General features: G+C 45.0%; 1 protein-coding gene across 2 annotated transcripts in view; it reads right to left on the bottom strand.

Annotated features, from left to right (window-relative positions):
- Positions 1-26,049, bottom strand: part of CERT1 (ceramide transporter 1) — a 2,527,843-nt gene that overhangs the window by 993,789 nt on the left and 1,508,005 nt on the right. The window contains exon 11 of one of the 2 annotated variants that reach the window (XM_044063956.1): positions 20,274-20,351. The exons of the other annotated variant lie outside the window; for it this stretch is intronic. Coding sequence (XP_043919891.1) covers positions 20,274-20,351 — 78 coding nt within the window. The remainder of the gene's footprint in view (positions 1-20,273; positions 20,352-26,049) is intronic. 2 annotated transcript variants of the gene reach the window in all.

Below are 26,049 nucleotides of genomic sequence, written 5' to 3' on the forward strand. Positions count from 1 at the left end.
GATTCTTGATTTTGCAGACCCCCTCTGCCATGAGGGTGGATTCTACCATTACAGTTATTTTCCCCTCTGCCTCTGGGGGAAAAGTCTCTCTGTGATTCCTGAAAAGGACATTGACACTTTTTGAACCACAATTTTTTACCACTATGCTGTTTTGGAAAATAGTCTTTCTGGGGTAGAAAATCGGATTTGGAAGGCGGACAAGGTATTTCCGTCCTTCTCACTATGGGACAGCATCTCTAACAGTGGGGTTAAATGACGATCCATCAAAAGGAGCACTGATGGACGCCTTGAATGGTTCCACAAAGTCACAAAGCTGCATCCAGGTATGATGCCTTCTAGCAGAGCATGGATGCATTAGAAATGGACTGTAGGGTGGCCAATCTGGAGGAAAAGGTCTTCTGCTCCTCTGCAGACATGGACCATGGGCAGAACTACAGAGTTCCTTAATTAAGTCCCTCTGTAGTCTGGTGAAGTGTGCCAGGTAATTCAGCGATCACACTGCGAAAATTACTGAAGCATGCACCCGCTTCGCAAACCTGTCCAAAGCCGTAGACTCCCTGTTAGGGGGGTGGCCAGAGGAGCTCTCTTCAGCCAGCTCCTTTTTAGTGGCTGCTGCAACAATCAAGGCATCTACAGAAGAATCTTTGTTTCACTGTTGCCTATCAGATGGGGCCACTAAGGATCTTATCAGCTCCTCTTTGGAATGGGCTCCAAAATGTTCAGCTCCTTCCATGTCCTGCAGGAGACAAGGTCGATAAGGTCATCTGGGGAGGGGACACCCAAGACGTTGACAGGCCAAACCCAAAGGCCTACCAAAACACAGACTCTTTTGAGGAAGGAATTTGGGTATATCAACCACCTCTCTCGTCTCCAAAGGAGACATCATTCGTCCACTGGAGTTCTTGGAGACCCTTCCCCTTCATCGAAATCAGTGTCTGTCAGAGATTCCTTATGGGACTCCAAGTGCCTCCTCCTGCACAGCTTCTTTCGATGTAGTCTTCAGTGGGATGCTCCATGGAGGTGTCGAAGAGAAGGGGCGCTCTGCAGAAGGAGCTCTTAGGGTCTAGGTATCCCTGAGGTGGAGGATGAACAGGCTCAGGCACAGAAGTCGGAGTAGGATTGGGATCCGAAGGAAGTAGAGCAGAGGTAGTTCTCGGCTGGAAGAGAACCCTACCAACCACTTCGAATGCAGAAGGACCTGGAGAAAGCAGAAGCAATCCCTCCTGAACCGATGTTCTAGGAGCAGAAACCTCCAATACCTCTCAGACTCCCTACACTGAAGGGGGAGTTAGCCAAGCTGTCATGAGCTGAAGCTACAAGGGAAAGTGATGGCTCCAAAACCTTTGGAGTCTAGGACATTACCTTGGATCAGAAGCTGACGCTTCGGCATAGAGATCTATTGTGCTCCATAAAGGTAGGAGCCGATCGGATCAGAGATTTTGTCGGACCAGAGGAGGGAAGGGCTATCGGATCTGATGTGTTGAATCTGGAAACCTCCAGATCCAAGGTCTCCAAAATGGAAGGTCAGATCAGAGAAAGAGAAATCAAAGGCACAAAGATAGGGTGGCTCATGGCTCCAGTGGGGGATGGAGCAAGCAAGACTCCCATCTGTATGTACGTCATGATGAATCACATCATCCTGTCCACCTCCGCTTTGGAAAGGCTCCGGGAAGATCTGACAGAAGATGACACAGAAGGAGGTCTCAACAACTTCTTCAGGGTAGCTTGGAGGAAGGGAGACCTCATAGTGGGAAATATGACTTCCAGGAAGGAACTTTCAGTTCGAAGCTTTGGAGGTGACAAAGTTTGTGTTACATCCGAAGGCCTTGGATCAGACAGCTTGACAGTCTTAGTTGGTGGTCCAGAAGTAGTCCTTTTCGATAACCAGACAGGGGAGCGTTTCCTGTGTTCCTTGCGCTTTCTTGTGGGGATTTCAGCCCCTGATTCATGAGATGGCCTAGCAACAGAAGACTGAGGAAGAAGACCCTTAAGGATGAGTTTGTTTTGGGATTCCACCAAAGCACAGGGACTGAAGTCCGAACAAATGTCACAGGATATATCCAAATGACTTGGCCCTAGACAGTAAATGCACCCCCTGTGGGTATCAGACTGAGGAATCTTGTGCCCACAGGAAGTGCATTTTTTGAACCCAACAGGCTTGTCAGCCGTAATTCAATTTTAACTATACTAAACAGCAGAACAAAAAGGGGTTAAAAGAGAGAAGTTTGTTTCCTTATACCAGAGGGTATGAAAGTATCTAAAGACCTAACAAAGAAACTCAAAAATAATAAAAAAGGTTTGTAAAAGGGTAAGGAAGGTGACAGGCTACCTACAGAAGGCAGAAGATAGTACAAAATATTTGATTTATAACATTCACTACCCATGAGAAGCTCTGAGAGAGAAAACCCCAGCTTGCTAAAAAGCACATCAAACGAGACTTGAGGTAATTTGGAGGACAGGGGTATTATGGTTAAGGGAGGAGCTTGAGAGTTGGAACCTAAGCTATAAAAAAATCCAAGTTTTGGATCTGAACCCACAGGTTGAGGAAAGAACGAACAAACGAAAATAACATCAGATCAGTGTTTCACTTAAAAAAATTTTGCCTCACAACCACAGATGTTATTTTTACTCTTCTCACGGACTGGTTTGCTGGATTATATGGAGACATTACTAGACTGCTACAGTCATGTTTTGTGTTTTTACTATTTTGCTTAATCTTACTTCTCTGTTGTTTTACTGACCTATAGTGTTTGCTGTTAGTTTTACGTTACTCTATTTCCAAAAGTTATTGTTTTAGATATTGCGGATTGTCCTGCCTGAATAATGCCCCACCACCCGAGGCGGGAGGCATCCGTGGTCACCGTGGCGAGAGGGGGAGAGGTGCAGAAGGGTCGGCCTGTATGAAGATCTGGAGCATATAGAGCCCTCCTGCAAGCCTTGCTGATAGCGATGGGGTGATGGAGAGGAAAAGACAGAAAGGACCATTGAACTATAAGGGTCCACTGCAGTACCCGCATGTTTAGACGGGCGCATGGAAGGAGCGTTATCGCTGCCGCCATGGAGCCCAGCGCCCTCAGGACCAATTCCGCCGGTGGAGTTTCTGACTGGAGGATGGCCCGCACATGAAGTTGCAAATTCCGTAGACGTTCTGATGTCAGGAAGGCTCGTAGATCTCTGGTGTCTATTCTGGCTCCTATGAATTCTATGACTTGTGTTGGGGCCAGAAAGGATTTGTCGGCATTGATGGTGATGCCTAACTGGGGCGCTAGGCGGAGAAAGAAATCTCTGGCTGAGCAAAGTAGATGCCTTGTTGGGGCGGTCAGGTGCCAGTCGTCCAGGTACAGAAAGACCTGTATTCCCTGGAGTCTCAGGTGGGCCGCAATCACTGCTAATACCTTGGTGAACACCCTGGGGGCTGTGGTGAGGCCAAAGGGGAGGACCCTGAACTGGTAGTGACTGGCTCCCAGCCGGAAGCGGAGGAACCTCCTGGATCGTCTGTCCATTAGAATGTGGTAGTATGCATACTTGAGGTCTATAGAGCACATCCAATCGTTCTCCCTTAGAAGGGAAAGAGTAGATTGAAGAGTGACCATTCGGAATTTTTCCTTGGTTACCGACAGGTTCAAATGGGACAGGTCTAGAATCGGTCTCAAGTCCCCAGTCTTTTTTGGCACCAAAAAAAAACGAAGTAGAACCCTAATCCGAGCTGGTCTTGGGGGACGGGCTGGATGGCTCTTTTTCTTAGCAGCTGCTGAATCTCTGCGGCTGCAGCCTCCCTCTGATCGGGTGGTACATCGGGGAGGCTCTTGAATTTGGGGACATGAAGTAATGGGATTTTGTATCCTCTGGATATAATTCGAAGCACCCAGTGGTCTGTCGTGATGGACTCCCATGCCGCTAGGTGCTCCGAGAAGCGCCCCCCCACCGACTGCCTCCAGAGTGGAGCAGTCGGGCAACCCTTCAGGGCTGCTGCGTGGGCCAGTCAGAGAAAGGTTCTCTGGACCCAAAGTTCCTCGGAGCCCCTCTGCCCCTAGGGCGGCGTCCTCCCTGTCCTCCTCTGCCACGGAAGGACTGGTTGTCCGGAGCGGGTTGGGAATGTTGCAATTTCCGGAACCACATCTTCTGACCCTTTTGGTTCTTCGAAAAGGACCGCTGGGGAGCAGAGAAGCGGACTCCGACGTCTTCCCGTCCTTCTCGCTCTGGACAAGTGTCTCGCGAACCGTTTTGCCAAACAGGGCAGAACCATCGAAAGGGGCATTCGCAAAGGATGCTTTAAAGGGCTCCGCAAAGTCACAATGACAGAGCCAGGCCTGACGTCTCATGACTAGGCCCGCTCCGCTAGCTCTAGCGGCTCCCTCGGTGGCGTGGGACAATAGCCACATAGAGGTATTTGAAATAGATCTCAGAGTGGCCATTCGGGTGGAGTACAATTGTTTGTCCTCCGCCGACATGGACTCAGGGGGGAGGCAGCGTATTCTTTGATAAGATCCCGCTGCATCCTGATGACATGTGCCATATAGTTCAGAGACGTTACCGAAAAGGTCGCTGAACTAAAAACTCGCTTCCCTAAGCGGTCCATCGAGCGGGACTCCTTGCTCGGTGGATGGACTGAGGGGCTCTCCTGAGCTCTTCGTGGCTGCCGCAGTCAACATGGCATCTATGGGGGGCCCTTGCTCCAGTGTGACCAGTTTGCGGGGGGACTTAGTATCCTGTCCGGGTGTTTGGGGACTGGCTCCACGGTGTCCGGGTCCTTCCACACCCTGGTGGTAATAAGGTCCACCAAGGGGTCGGCCGGAGGGGACACCCAAGAGGTAGATGGGCCTGCTTCGAATGCCTCCAGAAACACGGACTCGTCGGAGGAAGCCTTGGGGGCAGACCACCCACCTCTGATCCTCAGCATCTCCATGATGTCTCCAAAGGTGACATCCTCAGGGGGTGATCTTGGGGAGCCTTCCCCTTCATCCAAGTCCGTGTCCTCAGTTAAGGACTCAGGGGAGTCCACGTGCCTCCTCTTGCACTTGTGCTTGCGAGGCACTTCCTTGGGGGGGGGGCTGTCCGAGGAGGTCTCGCCAGCAACAACCTGTTCCAATGGAACAACCTGGGACATTGAAGCAGGCTGTCCCTGAGGCCGGGTGATGGAAGCCTGGCCCAGCAGAGAGGGAGTGCAGGGTGGAGCTGAGACAAGGGCCGGGGGTCCGGATGCTCTCGACAGAGCCATCTCCACTACATTGAAGGCAGAGGGAGAACCGCTCTTCCTGGGCTCCGAGAGATGGCTCCCACTCGGATCCAATGAAGGGATTGGAGCCGGCGCCGAGACCATCGGATCCGAAGGACCCATGCGCTCCGACCTGGATGGAGCCGAAGGCACACTGAATCCCTCGGATCCGAAGCTCGGGCCACGGCTCCAAGAGGTCGGATCAGACAGACTCGAGGGCAGGGTCGGATCCGAAATAACAAGTACTGTCGGCGCTGACCCACCCTCGGCTCCGACGCTCCGAACCCGGGTAGCGGGTCTGAGAAGGAGCAATTGGAGCGAAAAAGGGTGTCGAGCTCCCCCCCAGAGGGGGGGGGGGGAGGCAAGAGCACTCCCATTTGCAGCTGGGCCTGGATGAATCTTCGCATCATCCGGTCCAAGTCTGCATCTAACATGCTGAAGGAATGCCGCCTCGATGACCTCGATGGAGATCGGGCCTCCTCCTCCTCGGGCCCTGGGAAGAAGCAAGGAGATCGGAGCTGAGGAGGAGGAGACCTAGAAGCAGTGGAGGGAGAAGCCCGCTTAGCTGGCGGGGCCGAAGCGGAGGCCTCGGCCCGCCATTTGTGGTGCTTCTCCCTTCGTTTCTCCCTCCTAGCCTCCCTGTCCTCCGGCGCTTTAGTGGGCGTTTGAGTCTCGGCCGGAGGAAGAGGGGGCAGGAGTGGCAATGACCACAGCCTGTGGTAGTGCCACTGGAGCAGCGGAGGCCGGAGCCGAGTCCGGGGGCAAAAGTCCCACCAGGACCAGCTTCGACCTCCACTCTTTCAGTGCCCTGGGGTTGAACGCTGCACAAATGGTACAGCCGGAGGTGAGGTGTTCAACCCCAAGGCACCGAACGCACCGAGTGTGGCCATCAGCCGGGGACAGCTTATGGCCACACTCGGTACATTTAGAAAAAATGGCTTTTGGGGCCTCAGCCATACTTTGAAAAAAAGGAGTGCTACACAAACACACAGGCCCCAAAAACACAAACACACACACACACACACACTCATGAACGACCAGCGAAGGGAGGGAAAATTATGTAAAAAAAAAAAAAAAATTACAGGGAACCTGACTCTTACACACTTTTTTTTAAAAATTAACTGAGAGAAAAGCTGGTTCAAAAGACACTTAACTGACGATTTCGCTAGAGCTCAAAGGAATCCAGCCATCCACAAGTGCGGCAAACTAGATCTGTGGTCATGGAGGGTTGGCAGGGAATTATGGGTGAGGGGAGGAGCTAGGAGCTCGGATCCATTAGCTATGAAACAAGTTGCCGGCTCGAGTCCGGTATCGGATCCAAGACCCACAGGTTGCTGACAAATGAAGTCCCTACTTCAGATCTCTGGTTCCTGATACAATATGGCTCGCAACTGCACCCATGGACTGTGTTGTACTTGATGTGAAATAATTTTCCAAAATGCACTGGGAAGTTTTTAATCCTCTGTTTTTTATTCTATATACAGAGGCCAAACATTATTTTATCAGTCAATAGTTTGTGCTCAATGTATTCAAAGCCCCATTTATTTTAGACTCTTGTTTCAGTCCTTAGTTGTTCCAGGTTAGAGTTTGCTTAATGATGGATTTTGCTTCAATAATGTTTTATTTATCTGACCAACCACAATAACAATAATGAAATTAATCCATTACTTAGCAGTTCTTATGAAGCTATGAGCGAAGGCATTTTATTAGCAACAGCCTATCGACTAAACATACATTAGCTGGATAATTTCTTTCATAGTTTTGTATTATTCATACACATTTTCATTGTTATTAATAAAGACTAAACAGCACCAAATGTTACCGTAGCAGGAAACCCTTTTTTATTAACCCTTACAGTTGGAGAATCCCTCACTCTCATAACCTGAACCAAAGGCTGAAACAACAACCAATGGGAATAGGTCATTTGAAATTCCGACCGAAGATGAGAATCCCCTGGCCTGGACTGGAATTGCTGCAAGATGTAAAACCATAAAATCCCACCAATGTCTAAAACCCTCAAGCCTTGCTCAAATTTCCTGCTTCACAAGACCTCACTGCCTACTTTGATGGAAGATTCAACATCCAATGGAATGCAGACTTTCTCGTATTTTCATCCATCTCCAAATGGTTATTTGTTTACGAATGTAATGTAATATTTGATAAAAATGTATACATAAATACACTAACCAGTTAATTCACAACAGTCACAGTGCTCATCTGCCCTTTGTAAGCAGTACTAATAAATAAATCTCCAAAAGATATATGAAGCGCTTCTTATTTCAGTTTAGGTAACTTGCCTTGGGTTTTGTCTAGCTGATATCAATAATATTAATAACTATGAGAAAAGGGAGTACTTAGAGAAATGATCATTTCAGACTTGTTTTTTTGGAACTTGCTCTGATGGGTCTCGAGATTTCAAATTGGCTATCAAAATAGGGACGCCAAAAAAAGGCACAAATGGAAATATTCATGATGTCTTAAGTTATAAACAATGTTATAGGAGGATAGGTCAACAATTAAACTAAGAAAAAGATGAATTAAAAGCAGAGAAATATAATCACTCAAGAAGGAAGTCTTGGAAGGCTTTGTTTAACACCATTAAAAAGGGTGGGGTGCTAGCATCTTGGAAAAAAAACAGTGGTGGCTATATTACTGAAGGAGGGTAAAATACCCTCCCATACACAGCTTCATACAGAACCTTTTTGATTTTAAACTATGATTAGAAAAAGTGTCCATGTCTATACTGGCTATGACAATTGCAACAATGTTAGAAAAATTGACCGATACTGATCAATTCAGTTTTGAGTTGGGAAGGCAAACATTTCATGACATTAATAGGACAATAACGATCCAACGTGAAGAAGAGTATACGAAAATAAGAAGTTATGTACTCACCATAATGTTCCATCTGAGTAGGTATCTTCATTTGTCTGCAACCTTTGGGATACGTTTCCGATCTCGGATCCGAGCCGGCAACTTCTACCACACCATAGATCCGAGCTCCTTGCTCCTCCCTTTACCCATAATCACCTGCCAACCCTGACTGACCTCAGATCAAGTTTGCCCGATATAACAACTGTTACTGTGCCCCGGAAGGGGCTTATCTAAGACAGATCCTAAACAGAATCATATAGGTCAGGGGGAAGGATGGGGGGATGGTTGCAGACAAATGAAGATACCTAGTCAGATGGAACGTTATGGTGAGTACATAAATTCTTAATCTGAAGTAGGCACTTCGTTTGTCCGCAACCTTTGTGACAGAGTCCCTAGCTACCTGAATCCTGGGTGGCCATTATGGAAGAATATTCCGGAGCACTGCAGAGCCAAAGGACGCCGTACCTCTGGAGACAACATCCAGTTTGTAATGGCTGATAAAGGTACGAGATGAAGCCCAAGTGGCTGCGGATAGTACAGTTGTGTACACTTACCATAAATGTAGATGTTCGAGTGTCTTCACTGTTGCAGTCATGACTGTAGGGTTCTCCCCTGCCGGCAGGCAGTCCTCGGTCGGCCAGAATCCCAAAGTCTGGGTCCGGCGTCGGCTGTTCAGCCATGCTCCCTAACGTCAGAGCTCCAGGAGTACGAAACTGGCAGCCGACGCCATGTTCTCCAGTTTTTCTTGCCCCAGATGTCAGAAGTTCCAAAATGAGTAAGGTCCCATACCCTTTGCAAATACACCACAGAAGAAGGGTGAAAAAAGGAACCACACAAAAGAAAAAATAAGAGGGGACAGGAGGGAGGATAGACTGCAACAGTGAAGACACTCGAACATCTACATTTATGGTAAGTGTACACAACTGTACTATGTTCATCGTGTTTCACTGTTGCAGTCATGACTGTAGGGTAGAATCCCAAAGCAGAATGAAAGGGAGGTGGTCATAAAGTACAGGGGGCAGCTATAAGGCCCTGCAAGACTGCAGAAACAAAGCCTGCCCTAGGCTTAGAGTAGAGAGGTAGATTGTAGTGCTTGGAAAAAGTATGCACTGAACTCCAAGTTGCAGCTTCCAAAATGTCTTTGGTAGGAACTCCCCGGAGGAAGGCAGCTGAAGTGGCAGCAGCTCTGGTAGAGTGAGTCCTTATACTACCTGGGATTTGCTTTCCATGGTGTGAATAGCAAAATCTGATTCCATGAGCAATCCACTTAGAACTGGTCTGTTTTGAAATGGCTTTACCTTGGGAACTTGAAGCATAAGAAACAAAAAATTGCTCTGATTTCCTGATGTCCTTGGTTCTGTCCAGGTAAAAACGTAGTTGTCTGTGTACGTCCAAGGAATACAAGATCCTTTCCCCTTTATTTTGAGGAGTGGGGGAAAAAAGTTGGCAAGTGAATAGTTTGATTTAAAGCCACTTTGGAAACCACCTTAGGCATGAAAGTAGGATTAGTCCTTAAAGACACCCTGTCTTGATGAAGAATAATATAAGGTTCTACAGCCATAAGAGCTTGCAACTCTGAAACTCTCCTGGCAGAGATCAGAGCCAACAGGATGGCTGTCTTCCAAGATAAAAACCTGATGTCAGATGTGGCAGCAGGCTCAAAAGGAGGTAAGGTGAGCTTTTCCAAAACATAGTTGAGATCCCAAGCAGGAATGGGAGGAGATCTAGGGGGCCTTAAGTTCTTAGCTCCTCTGAGAAACTGTCTCAGGAGCTGGTGGGAAAAGATTGGAGGGTCTGTATTATAATGAGCAGAAATAGCAGAGGCATGAATCTTTATGGAAGAGAGAGAGAGACCCTTATGTAAGAGGTCTGTCAGGTAAAGTAAAATCTGAGGAATGTTAGGAATAAGAGGATCAGAATCCTGAGCCTGCATCCAGGAACAAAATCTTTTCCATTTTCCTGCATAAGATTTTCTAGTGCTAGGACGTCTGGCTTCTAAAATGACATCCATAACCTGCTTGGGTAAGAGAGAATGATTCAAAGACCCTGGATTAACCAGACCGCCAGGCTGAGAGTTTTGACATGGGAGTGTAGAACCTGACCCTGGTGTTGGGACAGAAGGTTCGGAGTATGTGGTAAAACTCAGTGGTCAGTATCTGAGTGGCAGGAGGCAGACAGAAGGGTTTTCCTTTGTTTAGAGTACATGCCTTGGACCACCAAAGGAATTCCTTTTGAAGACAAGGCAGGACGGAGATCAGTATGTCTAAACTGTGGCAATGCTGAAACCAAACACTTTTTATGTACCACTGTATTTTCCTCATATGTAGTCTTGCATATGGTACGAGAAGGATGCAGGAGGCCATGTAACCTAAAGCCTGCAGGAATCTCCTTGCAGATAGCAGAGTTAAAGTTGCCAAGGTTTTGAAAGTTGAGGCCAGCTGTAATTGTTTTTCGTATGTCAGAAATGCCATCTGGGTTGTTGTGTTTAGAGAAGCGCCCAGAAAAATTATCTGTTGTGAGGGTGTCAAATTTGACTTTTTTATGTTTACAGTGAATCCCAGGAACTTGAGAAGATTCTGAACAAACTCTAGATGCTGGAGTAAGGCATCCTTGCTGTCTGCCTGAATAAGACAGTTGTCCAGATAAGGGTAAATTTGAATTCCCTTGAGTCTGCAATAAGCTACTACTGGAGCCAGGCATTTGGTAAAGACCCTGGGCGCAGTAGACAATCCAAAGGGCAGCGCAGAGAATTGATAGTGCCTCGATCCGGCCTTGAACCTGAGGTATTTTCTGCGTTCCTGCCTGATGGGAATGTGTAAATATGCCTCCTTTAAATCCAAAGTCACCATCCATGCATTTTTTGTCAGCATTGGAAGTAGCTGCTGTAGAGTAAGCATCTTTAATTTTGGTATCTCTAGAAAAGTGTTCAAGACTGACAGATCCAGAATGGGTCTCCATGAATTTTGCTTCCTGGGGACTAGAATGAGCCTTGAGCAAAAACCTTGTCCCATTTCTGAAAGTGGAACTAGTTCTACGGCTTTCATAGCCAAGAGAGCTTCCACCTGGTTTAAGGCCTCTGACCACTAATGTTTTGGAAGATCTGGCCATCCGCTTGGTCTTGGTAGGGTATGAAAATGGAATTTGTAACCTCTTGAAACTACATCCAGAACCCACTTGTCTTGGGTTATATGAGTCCAATTTAGGTGAAAAAGAGAAAGTTTTCCTCCGAGAGGGGCTTCCAGGCAAGAAGTTCCTGCAGCCCAACAGAGGGAGTCATTGAGTCTGTTTCCTATGAGTTTGCGACCTGTCCTCTCCTCCCCTAGGGGTGGAAGCAGTCCACTATCTTGGTCTATAAGAGGCTTGCGTTTGAGGCCTTCCTTGGGAGCGTCTGTATCTACCCCTCTGAGGCCTGTCTGAATTGGGAAAGGACCAGTTTTTTGTAGGCCAATTCCTACTAAATCTGGGTGGCTGTACTTGTAAGAAATCTTTAACTGTTTGCATGGATTTTGCCTTGTCCTCCATCTTTTTAATCACCTCTTCAGCGTTCGATCCAAACAAAACATTATGCTGAACAGGAGCATCCTTTGGCAAATTTTGTTCCTTTAACCAAGCATGCCTTCGAATTACTGTGCCAGAGGCAGCAGCCCTACAAGAAGCCTCCAAGGCATCAAATCCACAGTGTAAACCATGCTTCCCAACTTGTTCAGTGGCATGCATTAAGTCATGTAACTCCTTATCACCTGCACAGGCGGAAATGGAAGTTAGCTTCTGTTTTAGAACAGACAGGAGAAATTGCTGGTATTTCAGCATATGAAACTGACAGTTTAAAGCCCTAATAGATAAAGTAGCAGAAGTGTACACTTTTTTGCCCCATCTTTCTAAAGATCTGGAATCCTTCTCAGTGGGAATGGGGTTTTTAGCAGAAGCGGCCTTTACGCCCTTAGGACCCTGAGAAATGGTTTCAGGGTCAACAGTAGGGATCTTGTATAAAAACTGGTGGGAATCAGGAACCCTATAGTATCTGAATGGCTTAACAGGAGCTGGAGGAAAAGAATCAGGAGTTAAGTTAGCCTCCGAAAAAGCATCATCCACAATATCTAAAATAGGACAAATAGCCAGGGGTCTATGTTGGGGAAGAAGAAGAAAATCCCTTAGTCTTTTCTTAGATTCTGAATACTCCTGTCCTTCCCAGTGGAAATGTTTCCTCATTTCATGCACAGTTTCCCCAAAAGAGAAATCCTCAGGGGGAGAAGCTGAAGGAATGGATTCCTCAGCATCAGAATCCTCATAAGGAGGGAAAAAATATTCCTGGTCAGAAGAAGAAACTGAAGAAACAGAAGCCTGATCAGAGGAGTCATAATAAACTTCCTGCCTTAGCCTTTTATCTGGAGGGGGATGTGAACCCCTAATCATAGTAAGTAAGTCCTCCGCCATCTTAAGTAACTTTTTCTGAGACTTGGGAGCCGGATCAGAAGAGGCCTGGGCTGCAGTCTTTGATTTGGAAGGAGTCTTTGCCTTTGTCTTTGGCTTTGCCTTTATTAGAAGCTGAGTAGGCCTGAAAACCCCTTCAGAAGCCGGTACCTGCACAGTGGCTCCGGACCCATCCGAAGGAGCATTGTCCGAAGGTCCTGCAACAGAAATATTCAAAGGCCTAGTTGGCTCCTCGTGGGAGTCCGTTTCGGCTATCGGTTCCAAAATGGCTGACGACAGGGGCTGCAAAAGTGCCTCACTGACGACGGCCAAACCTGAAGCTGGCTCTGCTTGTGCGATATCGTCTGATTTGGACCTCGGAGGCCTGTCTTTGTCCTTGTGTCGTTTGTGAACTCCGGTAGCCGGAACCGTATCCAACGACATTTTGTAATTAAAACGCCTACCGAAGTAATGAAATGCAAAATCGTACCTTCGTTTAATACTACGTTGATTGAATCTAGCACAAAACCGACAACTAGCTACGTCGTGGTCAGGGCCTAAGCAAGGAATACAGTAAGAATGAAAATCCTTATGAGGTATTTGCTTCCCACATGAAATACAATTATTAACTTTTTCTGACATCGGACTGGAGCAAGAAAAAAGTTTCCCCAACGGGGTACTTAACTTTGAGTAGGAGAAGAAAGTCTTCGGACTGCAGTTTGTTTAGAAAAAATGGTCAGGAGTCAGCCGACCGGCACTTGCGAACTGCTATCACCGCATGGCAAGAAAGACTGGAGAACATGGCGTCGGCTGTCAGCTTTGTACTCCTGGCGCTCTGACATCAGGGAGCATGGCTGAACAGCCAACGCCGGACCCAGACTTTGGGATTCTGGCCGACCGAGGACTGCCTGCCGGCAGGGGAGAACACTACAGTCATGACTGCAACAGTGAAACACGATGAACATCAAATATCATCCAAGGGGACCCTAGATCTAAAAGCCGCCGAAGTAGCGACGGCCCTAGTAGAATGAGCACGGACTCCCTGAGGTGCAGGCCTTCCTGAACTCTGATATGCCAAGAGGATACAACTAGCTATCCACCGTGACAGGGTAACTTTAGAAACTGACTTGCCTAAATTGGTTTTGGCAAAGGAGACAAACAACTGGTCAGATTGCCTATGACCAGCAGTTCGATGAATATAAAAGTGTAATTGTCTGTGCACATCCAAAGAATGCAGTTTGTACTCTCCTTTGTTCTGATAGTTGGGAAAGAACACGGGAAGATTAATAGATTGATTAATATTAGCTTCCGAAGATACCTTAGGCAGAAAGGACGGATTGATCCTGAGGTAAACTCTATCCTGATGGAAGGCCAAATACGGCGGTTTAACACAGAGAGTCTGAAGCTCAGAGACCCTTTTAGCTGAAGTAATGGCCACCAGGAAGGCCGTCTTCCAAGAGAGGTATTTAAGATCAACCGTAGCAGCCGGCTCGAAAGGGGGGCTTGTCAAGGCCTGTAGAACCAAAGATAAATCCCATGGGGGTACTACCTCCCTGACCGGAGGTCTGAGAAGGAAGGTACCCTTGAGGAAAGCTTTACAGAGCTTGGAGGTAATTAGAGGGCCCGATTCATGCCCTACATGATAATGCAAAATCGCTGCTAGTTGTACCTTGACTGTAGAGCAGCTAGCCCCCTGATGAAAAAGGGTAGTTAGAAAATCCAAAACCGATGTAAGAGGCGCCGTGAAAGGATCTAAGTGATGGTTCTCCGCCCAGATGGAGAAACGTTTCCACTTACTCCGATAGACCCTTCTGGTGGACGGTTTGTGTGCTGCTACTAGGATGGCTTTGACTGGTGAGGAGATTCCGGGAGTCCTTATCAGGAGTGGAACTGGAGCAACCAAGCCGTCAGCTTGAGGTTGACCAGGTTGGGGGTCGGAAGACCCAGAGGGTGAGTAATGAGATCTGGGAGGGGATCCAGAATCCAGGGTGGATGAATCAGATGAGACCACAGGTACGGGAACCACGTTTGATGAGGCCAGAATGGGGCAATGAGGATCATTTTGCTCCCCAACCGACTGGCTTTCTGTAAGAGTTTCAGCATCATGGGCAATGGAGGGTAAGCGTAAAGGAGACCGGGAGGCTAAGCATGTACTAGAGAGTCTCTCGGGGACTCCCCCTGAGGGGGGATTAGAGCGAAGTTACTGTTGCATTTGGTATTTGAAGGAGAGGCAAAAAGATTGTAACAGGGTTGCCCCCATTGGGCAAATATTTGCTTCGCTACTAGAGGATTGAGAGACCATTCGTATGGAGTCAGAATCGAACAACTGAGCCTGTCTGCTAGGATGTTGGACCATCCCGGAATGTGCATTGCAATGAGAAAGCGGTTGGTGGATATAGCCCATTCACACACTCTCATGGCCTCGCGACAAAGAGGATAAGACCTGGTTCCCCCCTGTTTGTTGATGTACCAGACAACTGACATGTTGTCCGTTTGTACTGCAATCGTCCCAATCGGAAGAAAGCTGTGAAGTGCCTGCAACGTCAAAAGCACCGCCCTCATCTCTAGGACATTGATATGCAAGGAAGTCTGTATGTAGTTCCACGTGCCTTGGATCGTTCTGCCTGAATAGTGCCCCCCCCCACCCCAGGCGAGAGGCGTCCGTGGTCACTGTGGTGACGGGGGGGGGGCATCGAGAATGGTCGTCCCGTGTGAAGGCTCGGGGACTGGAGCCACCACACGAGCGACCCTCTGCAAGCCCTACTTAGGGGAATGGGATGGGACAGGGGGTTGCGAGACAGGGACCATTTACCTGGAGGGTCCACTGCAGGACCCTCATATTTAGACGAGCTAGGGGCAGCAGAGAAATTGCTGCCGCCATGGACCCTAGAGCACTCAGGATCAATTCCGCTGGTGGAGCAGGAAGTTGGAGAATGGCCTGAACATGCAACCTCAGGTTCTGAAGCCGATCAGGAGTCAGGAAAGCAAGCATTAGTCTGGAATCCAATCTCGCCCCTATGAAATCTATTACCTGTGTAGGAGCCAGAGAGGATTTGGCCATGTTGACAGTCAACCCTAGGCATGGAGCAAGATTGAGGAAGTAATCCCTGCCTGAACAGAGCAGATGCCTTGTTGGGGCGATGAGGAGCCAGTCGTCCAGGTACGGAAAGACCTGAACTCCCTGAAGCCTCAGGTGGGCCGCTATAACTGCCAAGACTTTGGTGAACACCCTGGGGGCTGAGGTGAGACCGAAGGGGAGGGCCCTGAACTGAAAGTGACTGGCTCCCAGCCGGAAGCGGAGGAACCTCCTGGAGCGTCTGTCCACAAGAATGTGATAGTACGCATCCTTGAGGTCTATCGAGCACATCCAGTCAATTAATTAATGCCAATTATTACATCACTCTCAAACTTGATTTTGTATTGGATGAAACTGGTTTAAATGTTGAGTAACTGCTGACATGCTTTATTATGGCCGATGAAGCGGAGCTTTGGTCCGTGAAAGCGCTTACCCTGTGTATTTTTTGCACCCATTCAATATTTTGAACGAAGCCGTGCTTGGAACCTTTGCTGTTTCTTTGACGGTTTCCAAGGTGGGTAATGAAAAACATTCAGGGGTTTTCCCAGCAGAGAGAGCTATAAAGGTAAGACAGAATCAATCAGCACTTAGTAGAAGCACAGGCTGCACCATGCTTCTTAGCATACATCTTCCTTTTAGGTTAACTCAACTCTAAGTGTGGCTTGTCAGTTTGGGACTTTTGTTCCTATTAGGATGGTAAAACTTCAATATTTGAAGATGTACATAGTGTTGTGTGTTAGTATTAAGTTAACAGGTTTTAGGGGGGTATTGGGTATTTTTTTTTGTTTGAGGGCTTTCAATAAAACAAAAAGTTTTACAACATGTGACATAGGCTTAAATGCATATGACAAGAAACAAATGTATAAAAGTTCAACCTGCCAAACAGTGTATGCATGTAACACAAAAGCTGGAACTAGACACTTAACAAAAAAGGTTTACACATAACAAGGTGGGAATAATAATTTTAATACAATGATACTTTTTTTAATGTCTAAATGTAAATGGCCTCACAGACAAATATAAACACGAAAGAGCAGTGAAGTATATTAAAAAATGTAGAGTGCAAATAGCTATGTTACAAGAGACACACTTAGAAAGAACGGAACATGTGAATTTGCTCAAGAAAGGATTTCAGGATGGTTATTCAGCAGAATACCTGAGAAAAAAGGGAAAAAAAAAGAGCACTTACATTAATTACAAGAGGAGCTCCAACAGTGACAGAAGAAGATAAAGATAAGACCAGATTTGTAGTGCTAATGGGCTACTGGCAAGGGAGGAGGATTACACTAGAATGTATTTACATTCCACCTAAAACTGCTGTAATGGAGCTTAAGAAAATGCTGGAAGAAATAGTTTAGAATGGAAGATGCCATTAAAGGTATCATTAGCAGTGCATTTAAATATTACATAACGACTATTAAGAATCAAAAGTAGATTAAAAAGATTAGTAAATAAGCATAGAATAGTGAATTACAAAGGAACAATCAATAAGACTCTCAAGTCTGCAACAAAGTCCAGAAGGGGTTGGATTTTTTTGATGTATTTGTACAAGTAGTTTTATACTCCAAGTAGACTTCAGATTATTTTTTTCCATCAGGGAGACAAAGCCATGTACTCTTCATCAACGCAAACATTTTTTTTTCAATTTCTTGCCCACTCTGCCTATCACACACCCTCGCTAGTTAGCTCGTGCTCCCATCACCAGGGGAGTGCTGACCAAAAAGGATAGTTACTCAGACAGACATCAGAAGTGGTTCAAACATTTCCACTTTTCACCTGTCCTTATCCAACCATGCACCTAGTAAGGCCAAGGGAGGAGTATGTAATGGGTTGTCCACAAAGTGAGCTCACTGTCACTTTTACAAGAGATGTTTCTTTAAAGCAGCCCTGCCCTAACTCTGCAGCATGACAGCTGGTCTTTAAATGCACCACCAAGGAAACCGCACTGCCCTGCGTACCTCATGTATATGCCAACCTTGTCCCTCCCCCTTGGGAGAGGTGACTGGGACATGTCCCCCCAGATCACTAATTGAACGTCTATTACCTGGGTTGCTAACGGGGGCTCCATCCTTCTATGCCACAGAGACAGGCACAACACAAACTATTCTGAGTCTACTTCATTAAATAGCACTGATGAGTCAACACAAACACTAGTGACTTGTTTGGAAATGAATAAACTACTTTTTTCTTCAAAATTTAAATTCTCACAGAAGGACAATATCTTAATATAAGAACAAATTGGCAAAATGTAATATAATGCAATGGAGAAATACTTCAATCATTTTATCAGCTAGGGATTGAGATTACCCAAAATAACATGGTTAACATAAGTTTTTAAAAAGAAATCTGGTGAAGACTCGCTGCATTTCTTCTAAGATTCATTACCTCCCACTCCTACAACTTTCTGAAATTATACACAGTGAAAAAAGGAAACTTAAAATAACACAGTGGGACTATACCAAAAAGACATATTTCTAGTCAAGATGGATATTCCAAACTGTAGAAGAACTACGGAACACATTTTAAGCTGAAGATTAAATGTATTTACAGTTATGCAGCTTTGGGACACTTTCCACTGTACTCTAGAAATTCTTCAAATGAGCTCTCTGCTCTCTTCAGTTAAAGAGCAAAGGGAAATATTAAGGCTAGCTACAAGGTGCACAGGGATAAAGCAGCGACAGTTAGCCAGATGGCTCAGGTGTTACAGCAGCCAATCTTGAAAGGGTGAGAGTGACAAGCAGATGCAAGCTCACTGATCCTAGGGGAAGGGTGATGGCTCAGTCTCACTGCAAAGGTGCCATTAGGATGAATCCTAGAAGAACATGCTATACACACAGAATCAAAACTTTAACGCCCGAGAGTTTAAACACACTAAATGAGCATCTAATGTGTGATGGAAAGTGTACATAAACTGGGGCTAAAAGCTCTGCAGGTCATGCTGTGAGCTTGCCAGCCCACAAGAACAGGGCTGTAGAAACATTACAAACTATCTAGCCACCCAAAAGATACCATTTTTTTTTGTCCCCGGCCCTCATCTCGCTCTCCTTGGCATCCTCTAGGCTGGGGCTAGAAAGGAAATAAATGGTCCTACTAACAGGGCAGGCCTTACAGCTTTGGGAGTAAGGTGGTGGATGGAGGCAAAAAATTAAGATCCTATTACTGCTGTATGACCACAAACATTAATCACATTTCCGTACATTTGATGGCTCTTTCTCAGTTTACTCCTGCTGAAGTACAGAAATTCAGGTTATCAAGTCAGTCAACTGTTTTCTGCCCTTTCAGGCCTCCTCCTCTCAACCATAAGTGAACATACATGGTCCTAATCATCAAGGACAAACGCATCAACATCCCATTTTGTCATGTTTATCGCCCTAACAATGGTGTGAGGCTGGAAGAAATTTATATTAATTGGGAAGGGGAGAGAAGTCCATCAAACTCTAAGGGGTGGGTGAAAAAAATAAACGAGAAGCATAATTTCTGCAGGACACAAACTTGAAACATTGGAATTTCAATGGGTTTGCCCTTGGTTATTTATGATTAAATCCAGATGAACTTTTATGCTGTTCATGATTCTTATTCTTTACATTACTGCCAGCCTTGGAAGGCCAGGTCAGACTCTCTCATAAGAACAGCCCTTCTTTTCATGTTAATAAGATGTTTCTTGGCTGGGTACAAATGAATAATGGGAAAAGCCTTGTAGACTTCCAACTTTCTTCACAATAACTAAAAAAATTAAGAAAAAAATTATGCTGTATAGTAAACACAACACACAATATAGCACTAAAGCAACTATGAAGAATAAATATTACTAAATGTTCTAAATGATTCAGGCCTTCAAATTCAAATGATCAACCAGAAAAGAAGGTTTCACTTCTGAAACGGGAAGAGTTCTGCTGATTTAAAACACTGCGTACAAAGAGTAGTCTATATAACAACACTTTAGCTAGCAGATCTAGTAGATTCTCCTTCTCTCTCTCTCTCTCTGATTCCCTCTTTGTGGTGGACGGGAATAAAAACGCTTTGTTGAAGTTTCAGGTAGTTTGTATTCAGTTAAGTAGGAAGATGGACAAGTGTTCTTGCTCTACTACAGAAAGTCTCCTACATTTGCTAGTTAAAGTGATTTTATATGGACTAATCTTTTTGTAGTGTTTGTTAGCCCTGTCACAGTTGGGATACCACACCTGACTAAAGCTTTCTTATGGATTAACCTCTGCTTTCTAATTTAAAATACTGGTAAGTGCACTGAGCAAATTAATTCATTATACTTCTATACAAAAATAAAGACAGTAACATCTAGTGCATTTAAAAGGGAAAAATGTGGAAAACAAAAGTAACAATGACTGACCCAACATAAATACATCTTACCTCAAAATCAAACGGCTGCCAGACAAGAAAACTGAATTAAGTGCGTCTTGCACTAAAAGCAAGATTTTCTGAAAAATGCAACCTTGACTGGCAAGATTTTACAGCAGCTAAGAAGCGGAGGCAATGAGACTGAAAGATTGCCACCATAAATCAGACTACACTGGAAATTCAAGGTTACAGAGCACTTGCAAACCCCATCTGCTTAAAACTATTAGAGGAGAGATGAAAAAGTTAATGTCTCAATCTGAAGTGAAATTAGAGAACCCTTACTAAAGTGTAAAACATTTCACAAAAAATTATGGCAAAGTGCTCCGAGTATTGTATATACCGTACCTTGGTGCTGAATCTGTGAACATCATCAGAGGCACTGACTAGCTCAATGGAAGACATGGAAGAAGTGCGACTATAAGGCTACCATAGAGACAGACAAAGAAAAAAACCAAGTAATCAAGAGTGAAAACATACTTGTTAATCTATCAATTTTCAGCACATGATAAAGGAAAATAAATCAATTAGCTTGAAGGAACATGCGCAACAGCAAGCAGTCTTCATGCACATAACTTTTTTCTGTAAGTATAATGGCAATACCAATTATCCACTATTGCTTAATTTCTTAAACACCTTTACTCATTTAGACATTTATCTGCATAGCAGGATGGCAGTAGTAGTAAACTCAGCGAAGACTTCTAAATGTTTCCATATCATCAGACACCTGCTACCAATAAATCACAACACAAAACTTTCACATTTGTACAAATCAAATTGCAAATCACACTGTCAAATAACTAATACAAGTAAAACAACCAACAACCTTTTCTGCCGTAACATATAAACTTCTGTTTAAGCTTACACAGAACCCTCTGCTACATACTACAAACAGGAATATTGGCAATTTTCTAAAAAGCCTTGGCACTTTGGGCAAATAACCTAAAACCCAACTGAAGAAAAATAAGAAAATGGGCCTGCCTGGATATGGATTTTGTTGTCAACAAAGCTGTAGGACTGCACAGTTGGCATAAAGGTTAAGGTCTTTGCCTCCCATACACATGGTTTGATCCTGGCCTCCAGCCAGTGCCTGTATGGAGTTTGCATGTTCTCCTTGTGTATCTGTGTGGTTCCTCCCACAAACATGCTGAGAGCTTTCAGCTCAAACTCATCCAAAGAATGGAGTTATGAGCAACAGAAGAGGCTCTAGATGGTACCTATCAGGGCAAAAATCAAAAAGACCAACTGCTTTGGGCATCAAGTGCAGTGCACATTATCCACTAGATAGGACAGCATGGATCACAGACTGCGCACTGTGTCGAGGTGAGCAGGATGTAAGATTTGTCTCTAGGTGACTGGGCAATGTTGACTGACGTTGCAAAAAATGGGCATAGCTATTTGCCAGTGATAAGTGGGTTGAGAACCTGGCCTACTCCAACCAGCAGGGGCAGTACAGTTGTGCAAGTGCAACAGGTTACCATTACACTAGATGTCTTACTTCCTAATGTTGCACTATTCATTACCGTTGGGATATCCTGTCAAGGAGAGCTCAAAGTTCAGCCAAAGCCTTTAAAACTTCCAAGTGCCATACATCAGAGATGTCCTACGCATAAGGTACATACAAATGCCTAATCCTCAAAACATAAGTGCCACAAGACTAGAGCAATCCCGGAGGGAGAGAGAAGATTGGGAAGAGGAACAAGTAGAAACGGATGTAAGAAAGACCCTTAAATAACAAAGAAAACAGAAAGAGAAGGGGGTAGGAAGGAGAGACAGAATACTGCAACAATGAGAAGTAGTACATCTATTGTTATGGTTAGATCTTACATAACTGCACTATGCCCTTCCTCATCACTGTTGCAGTATTGTTTACTGTTGGAAAACTACAAAAGCTATGTAAAGTATGGGAGGAGAGGAAGCCACAGAAGAGCCCTCCAAAATCCCAAGAAAGATTGCTCTAGAAAACCTGGTCTGTTCCTATAAATGACAACTAACTTATAATGTTTGGGGAAAGTGTGAACAAAACACCAAGTAGCAGCTTCCAAGATTATCTAGTACCCTAACCTATGAAAAAAGCATCAGAAAAGGCCACTGCCCTGGTAGAATGGGCACAAACAGAAGAAAGCTGCTTGATATGAAAAGAATATCAAAAAGAAATGGCCTTAGAAATTCAGGAGGAAGAAGTTTGCTTAGATATGGCAAAACCCAATTATAGGTATGCTAGGAAACAAAAACCTGCAAAGTTTTCCTGATATGTTATGTCTTGTCCAAGTAATATCTGAACTGTCTACATAAATCCAAGGTGTGAAAAACCCTCTCACTAGGTTTCTGTGGAGAAGGGAGAAAAGCAAGATGAACAAACTGATTCAAGAACAAATCATTATCTACCTTGGTCATAAAAAAGGACTGGTATGAAGAGACGCTATATGTTAGTGTGAAAAAACAAAAAAGGTGGAAATGAGTGATTTGCTTGAAGTTTAGAGACATTCTTAGCAGAAGTAAGAGCCACCAACAAAACACAGTCTTTCAAGTACAATGTTGTACGCAAGAAAAAATGCATGCTCAAAAAGGGACTGGGTCAATTTCTAAAGAAAAACAATGAAAATTCCAAAAAGGAGGAATAGGCTTTCTTGGAAGCCGAATATGAAACACACCTTTCAAAAATTGTTACAACTTCAAAACTAGAAGCTAGAGATGATTTCACAAGTAGAGAAGCAGAAATAGCTAACAAATGAACTGCCAAAATTGAGCAACCCAAATAAGAAAGGACCACAGGACCCCACCCCCAACAGAAAAAGGGACCAGGTCATGAATGAGACACCAAATAGAAAATCTGTTCCATTTAGTCACATATGGGTTTCTATTAGGGGGTTTTCTGGCCTCCTGCAAAACCCAAAACATGTCCAAAGGAAATTGGTTCCAAAAAGGAATCAAAATCCTATCACTCAAAGTGTCAATTGAAGGGTAGGCAAGTGAGGGTAAATGAGAGATCCCACGTCTTCTGTAAGAAGATCTATCCTGTGAGGTAACATGTGATGTCTGCCTCTGACCAGGTGAAACAGAAGTGCCTACTTCCAAAGCAAGAGGACTTTGCACTCATAACAGAAATGGGTAAGATATCTGTTCAGATAGGAAGGAAGAAGATCTACTTGATGAGTACCCCATCAATATACAATGCCCAGAAACACCACCCTGTAAAGCACCCATTACTGAGGATTTGTCCTGGACCTGTTCAGACTGCTACAGGATTGTGCTCTGAAGGAATGTTAACTGCGTGAAGAACTAAAGGATGGTGAACTGCAAAATTCCAATACTAAAAGAGACAGCGTGCAAAGAAAGTAAGATTTTGTGCCCCCTTTCTTCTTGATGTAACACAAGACTGTGGTACTGTGTTTAAAAACCGAGACAGGACCTGAAAGCGAAAAGGAGTTGGAGACCAAGTAGTGGAGTCTTCATCTCCTTGATGTTGCTATGGTCTGCCAGTTGTTGACATGACCAAAGATCCTGGGCTTTGAGGTTGTTGGGAAGAGGCTCCACAGACATGATTTGAAGCATCTGTGTACAACTCTTGAGCAGGGAGATGAACCTGAAAAGGGAAAAAGTACAGTTTTGTACCTACCATAAATGTAGATGTTCGAGGATTCCCTTGCTGCAGTCCTGACTATTGGGTATAGTCCGCGTCCCAGTCGGCCCGAATACCAGAGTATAAGGCTGACGTCGGTCATGGCGCCTTAGACTGACGTCAGTACGTCAGGGTACTAATGCGCATGACCGACGTCATTTCCTCAGTCTTTTCTTGCCCCAGATGTCAGAAGATCCAAAAAGACAAGTCCCAAAAACAACCTGCACCAAAAAACATGTACAATATATACAGTAATATATACAAAAAATATAAGCATGTAAACTCACCTACACAACCACCCTGAAACACAGAGGGGAAGGAGGGAGGGTAAATTGGACTGCAGCAAGGGAATCCTCGAACATCTACATTTATGGTAGGTACAAAACTGTACTATGTTCTTCGTCTTCCCTTGCTGCAGTCCTGACTATTGGGTAGAATCCCAAAGCAGAGGTAAGGGAGGCTGGCAAATTATAAAGTAGCAGGAGCTGACAACATGCCTTGTAAAACAGCTGTGGCAAAACCAGCTCTAGTCTTAGAGTATATAGGCAGGTGATAATGCCTAGAGAAAGTATGCACTGAACTCCAAGTAGCTGCTTCCAGAATATCCTTAGTTGCCACCCCTTAGAAATGCTGTTGAAGTGGCAGTAGCCCTAGTGGAATGAGGCCTAATCCCAGCTGGAACCTCTTTGCCATGATGGGAATAACAAAATGCAATGCAAAAGCCAATCCACCTAGAAATAGTTTGTTTTGACACAGGCTTGCCCTGTGAACTCAAAGCAAAAGAAACAAGTAACTGCTGAGACTGCCTAAAATCTTTAGTCCTGCTCAAATAATAACGCAATTGCCTGTGTACATCTAAAGTGTGCAAAATCTTTTCCCCTTTATTTTGAGGATCTGCAAAAAACGTAGGCAAATGAATAGTTTGGTTTAAAGCCACACTAGAAACCACCTTAGGCATAAAGGAAGGATTAGTGCGTAATGATACCCTGTCCTTATGGAAAATCAAAAGGGCTCTACTGCCATAAGGGCCTGCAACTCAGACACCCTTCTTGCAGAAGTAATAGCCAACAGAAAAGCAGTCTTCCATGACAAATATTTCAATTCAGCAGTAGCTGCAGGCTCAAAAGGTTGTAGAGTAAGTTTTTCCAACACAAAATTGAGATCCCAAGCAGGAGTAGGAGCTCTATTGGGGGTCTTATATTCTTTGCCCCTCTAAGAAACTGCTTGAACAAAGGATGCGAAAACAAAGGTGGGTCACAATCATAGTGAGCTGAAATTGCTGCAGCATGAATCTTTATGGAAGAGAAGGACAAACCTTTGTCCAATAATTCAGTAAGATATTGAAGAGCCACACTCAAATTAGGCTCTGAAATCTCCAAATTCTTTGCTGTACTCCAAAATAAAAATCTCTTCCATTTTTCTGCGTACACTCTCCTAGTACTAGGCCTTCTAGCTTCCATAATCACATTTAAAACTTGTTGAGGAAGCTGAGACCTACCGTGCTTCAACACAGAATATGCCAAGCTGTGAGATGAAGAGATTGAAGCTTGACATTGAGCAGATGACCGTCCTTCTGAGATAACAGATGAGGAATCAGAGGTAAAGGCCATGGAGGCTTCTTTACAAGACTCCTTAGAAGTGGGTACCAGTGTTGCCGAGGCCAATCTGGAGCTATCAAAATCATCCTTGGCCTGTCTTGTCTGACCTTTAGTAATACCTTTGGAAGAAGAGGTAGAGGTGGAAAGGCATAGACATGAAGGTTTTTCCAACTGAAAGACAGAGCATCCACTTTCCAAGCTGTGTGATGAAACCCCTTTGTGCAATACTTTGGCAGCTGGTGGTTTAGTGGAGAAGCGAACAGATCTATGTCTGGAGTTCCCCATGACACTGTCAATTTCTGAAATACATGAAGATCCAGTTTCCACTCGTGGGGATCCATGATTTGTCTGCTTAATACATCTGCTAGGGAGTTCTGTGCTCCTGGCAGAAACCTTGCCTGAAGAGTCAGTTGCAGGCTTAACGCAGTCTCCCATAAAATCATTGCTTGCCTGCATAGAGGATAAGAATGTGTTCCCCCTTGCTTGTTGATGTACCACATGACAGTTGTGTTGTCTGTCAGAATCAACACCTGCCCTGGAAGAAGTAACTCCTTGAACGCCATCAATGCAAACTGGACTGCTAACATCTCCTTCATGTTGATATGTAGATGCTGTAGTCTGGCAGGCCACTTGTCTTGTATCCACTTTCCATTTAGATGAGCTCCCCAAGCAGTGTCCGAGGCATCTGTCGTTAAAATCTGACTCGCCTCTGGCCGGGTCACAGAGAGTCCCTTGTTTAGGTGACATTCCTGAGCCCACCACAAGAATTCCTTTTGAAGGCAAGGTATTATTTGAATGACAGTGTCCAAATCTTGGCAGTGCTGTGTCCATACATTTTGAGATACCATTGCAGCTTCCTCATATGCAGTTTGGCATTGGGAAGCACCAGAATACAAGATGCCAT

The sequence above is a fragment of the Protopterus annectens genome, chromosome 2.part2, assembly GCF_019279795.1.
Source record: "Protopterus annectens isolate FY-2018-M chromosome 2.part2, PAN1.0, whole genome shotgun sequence".
Lineage (NCBI taxonomy): Eukaryota > Metazoa > Chordata > Ceratodontiformes > Protopteridae > Protopterus > Protopterus annectens.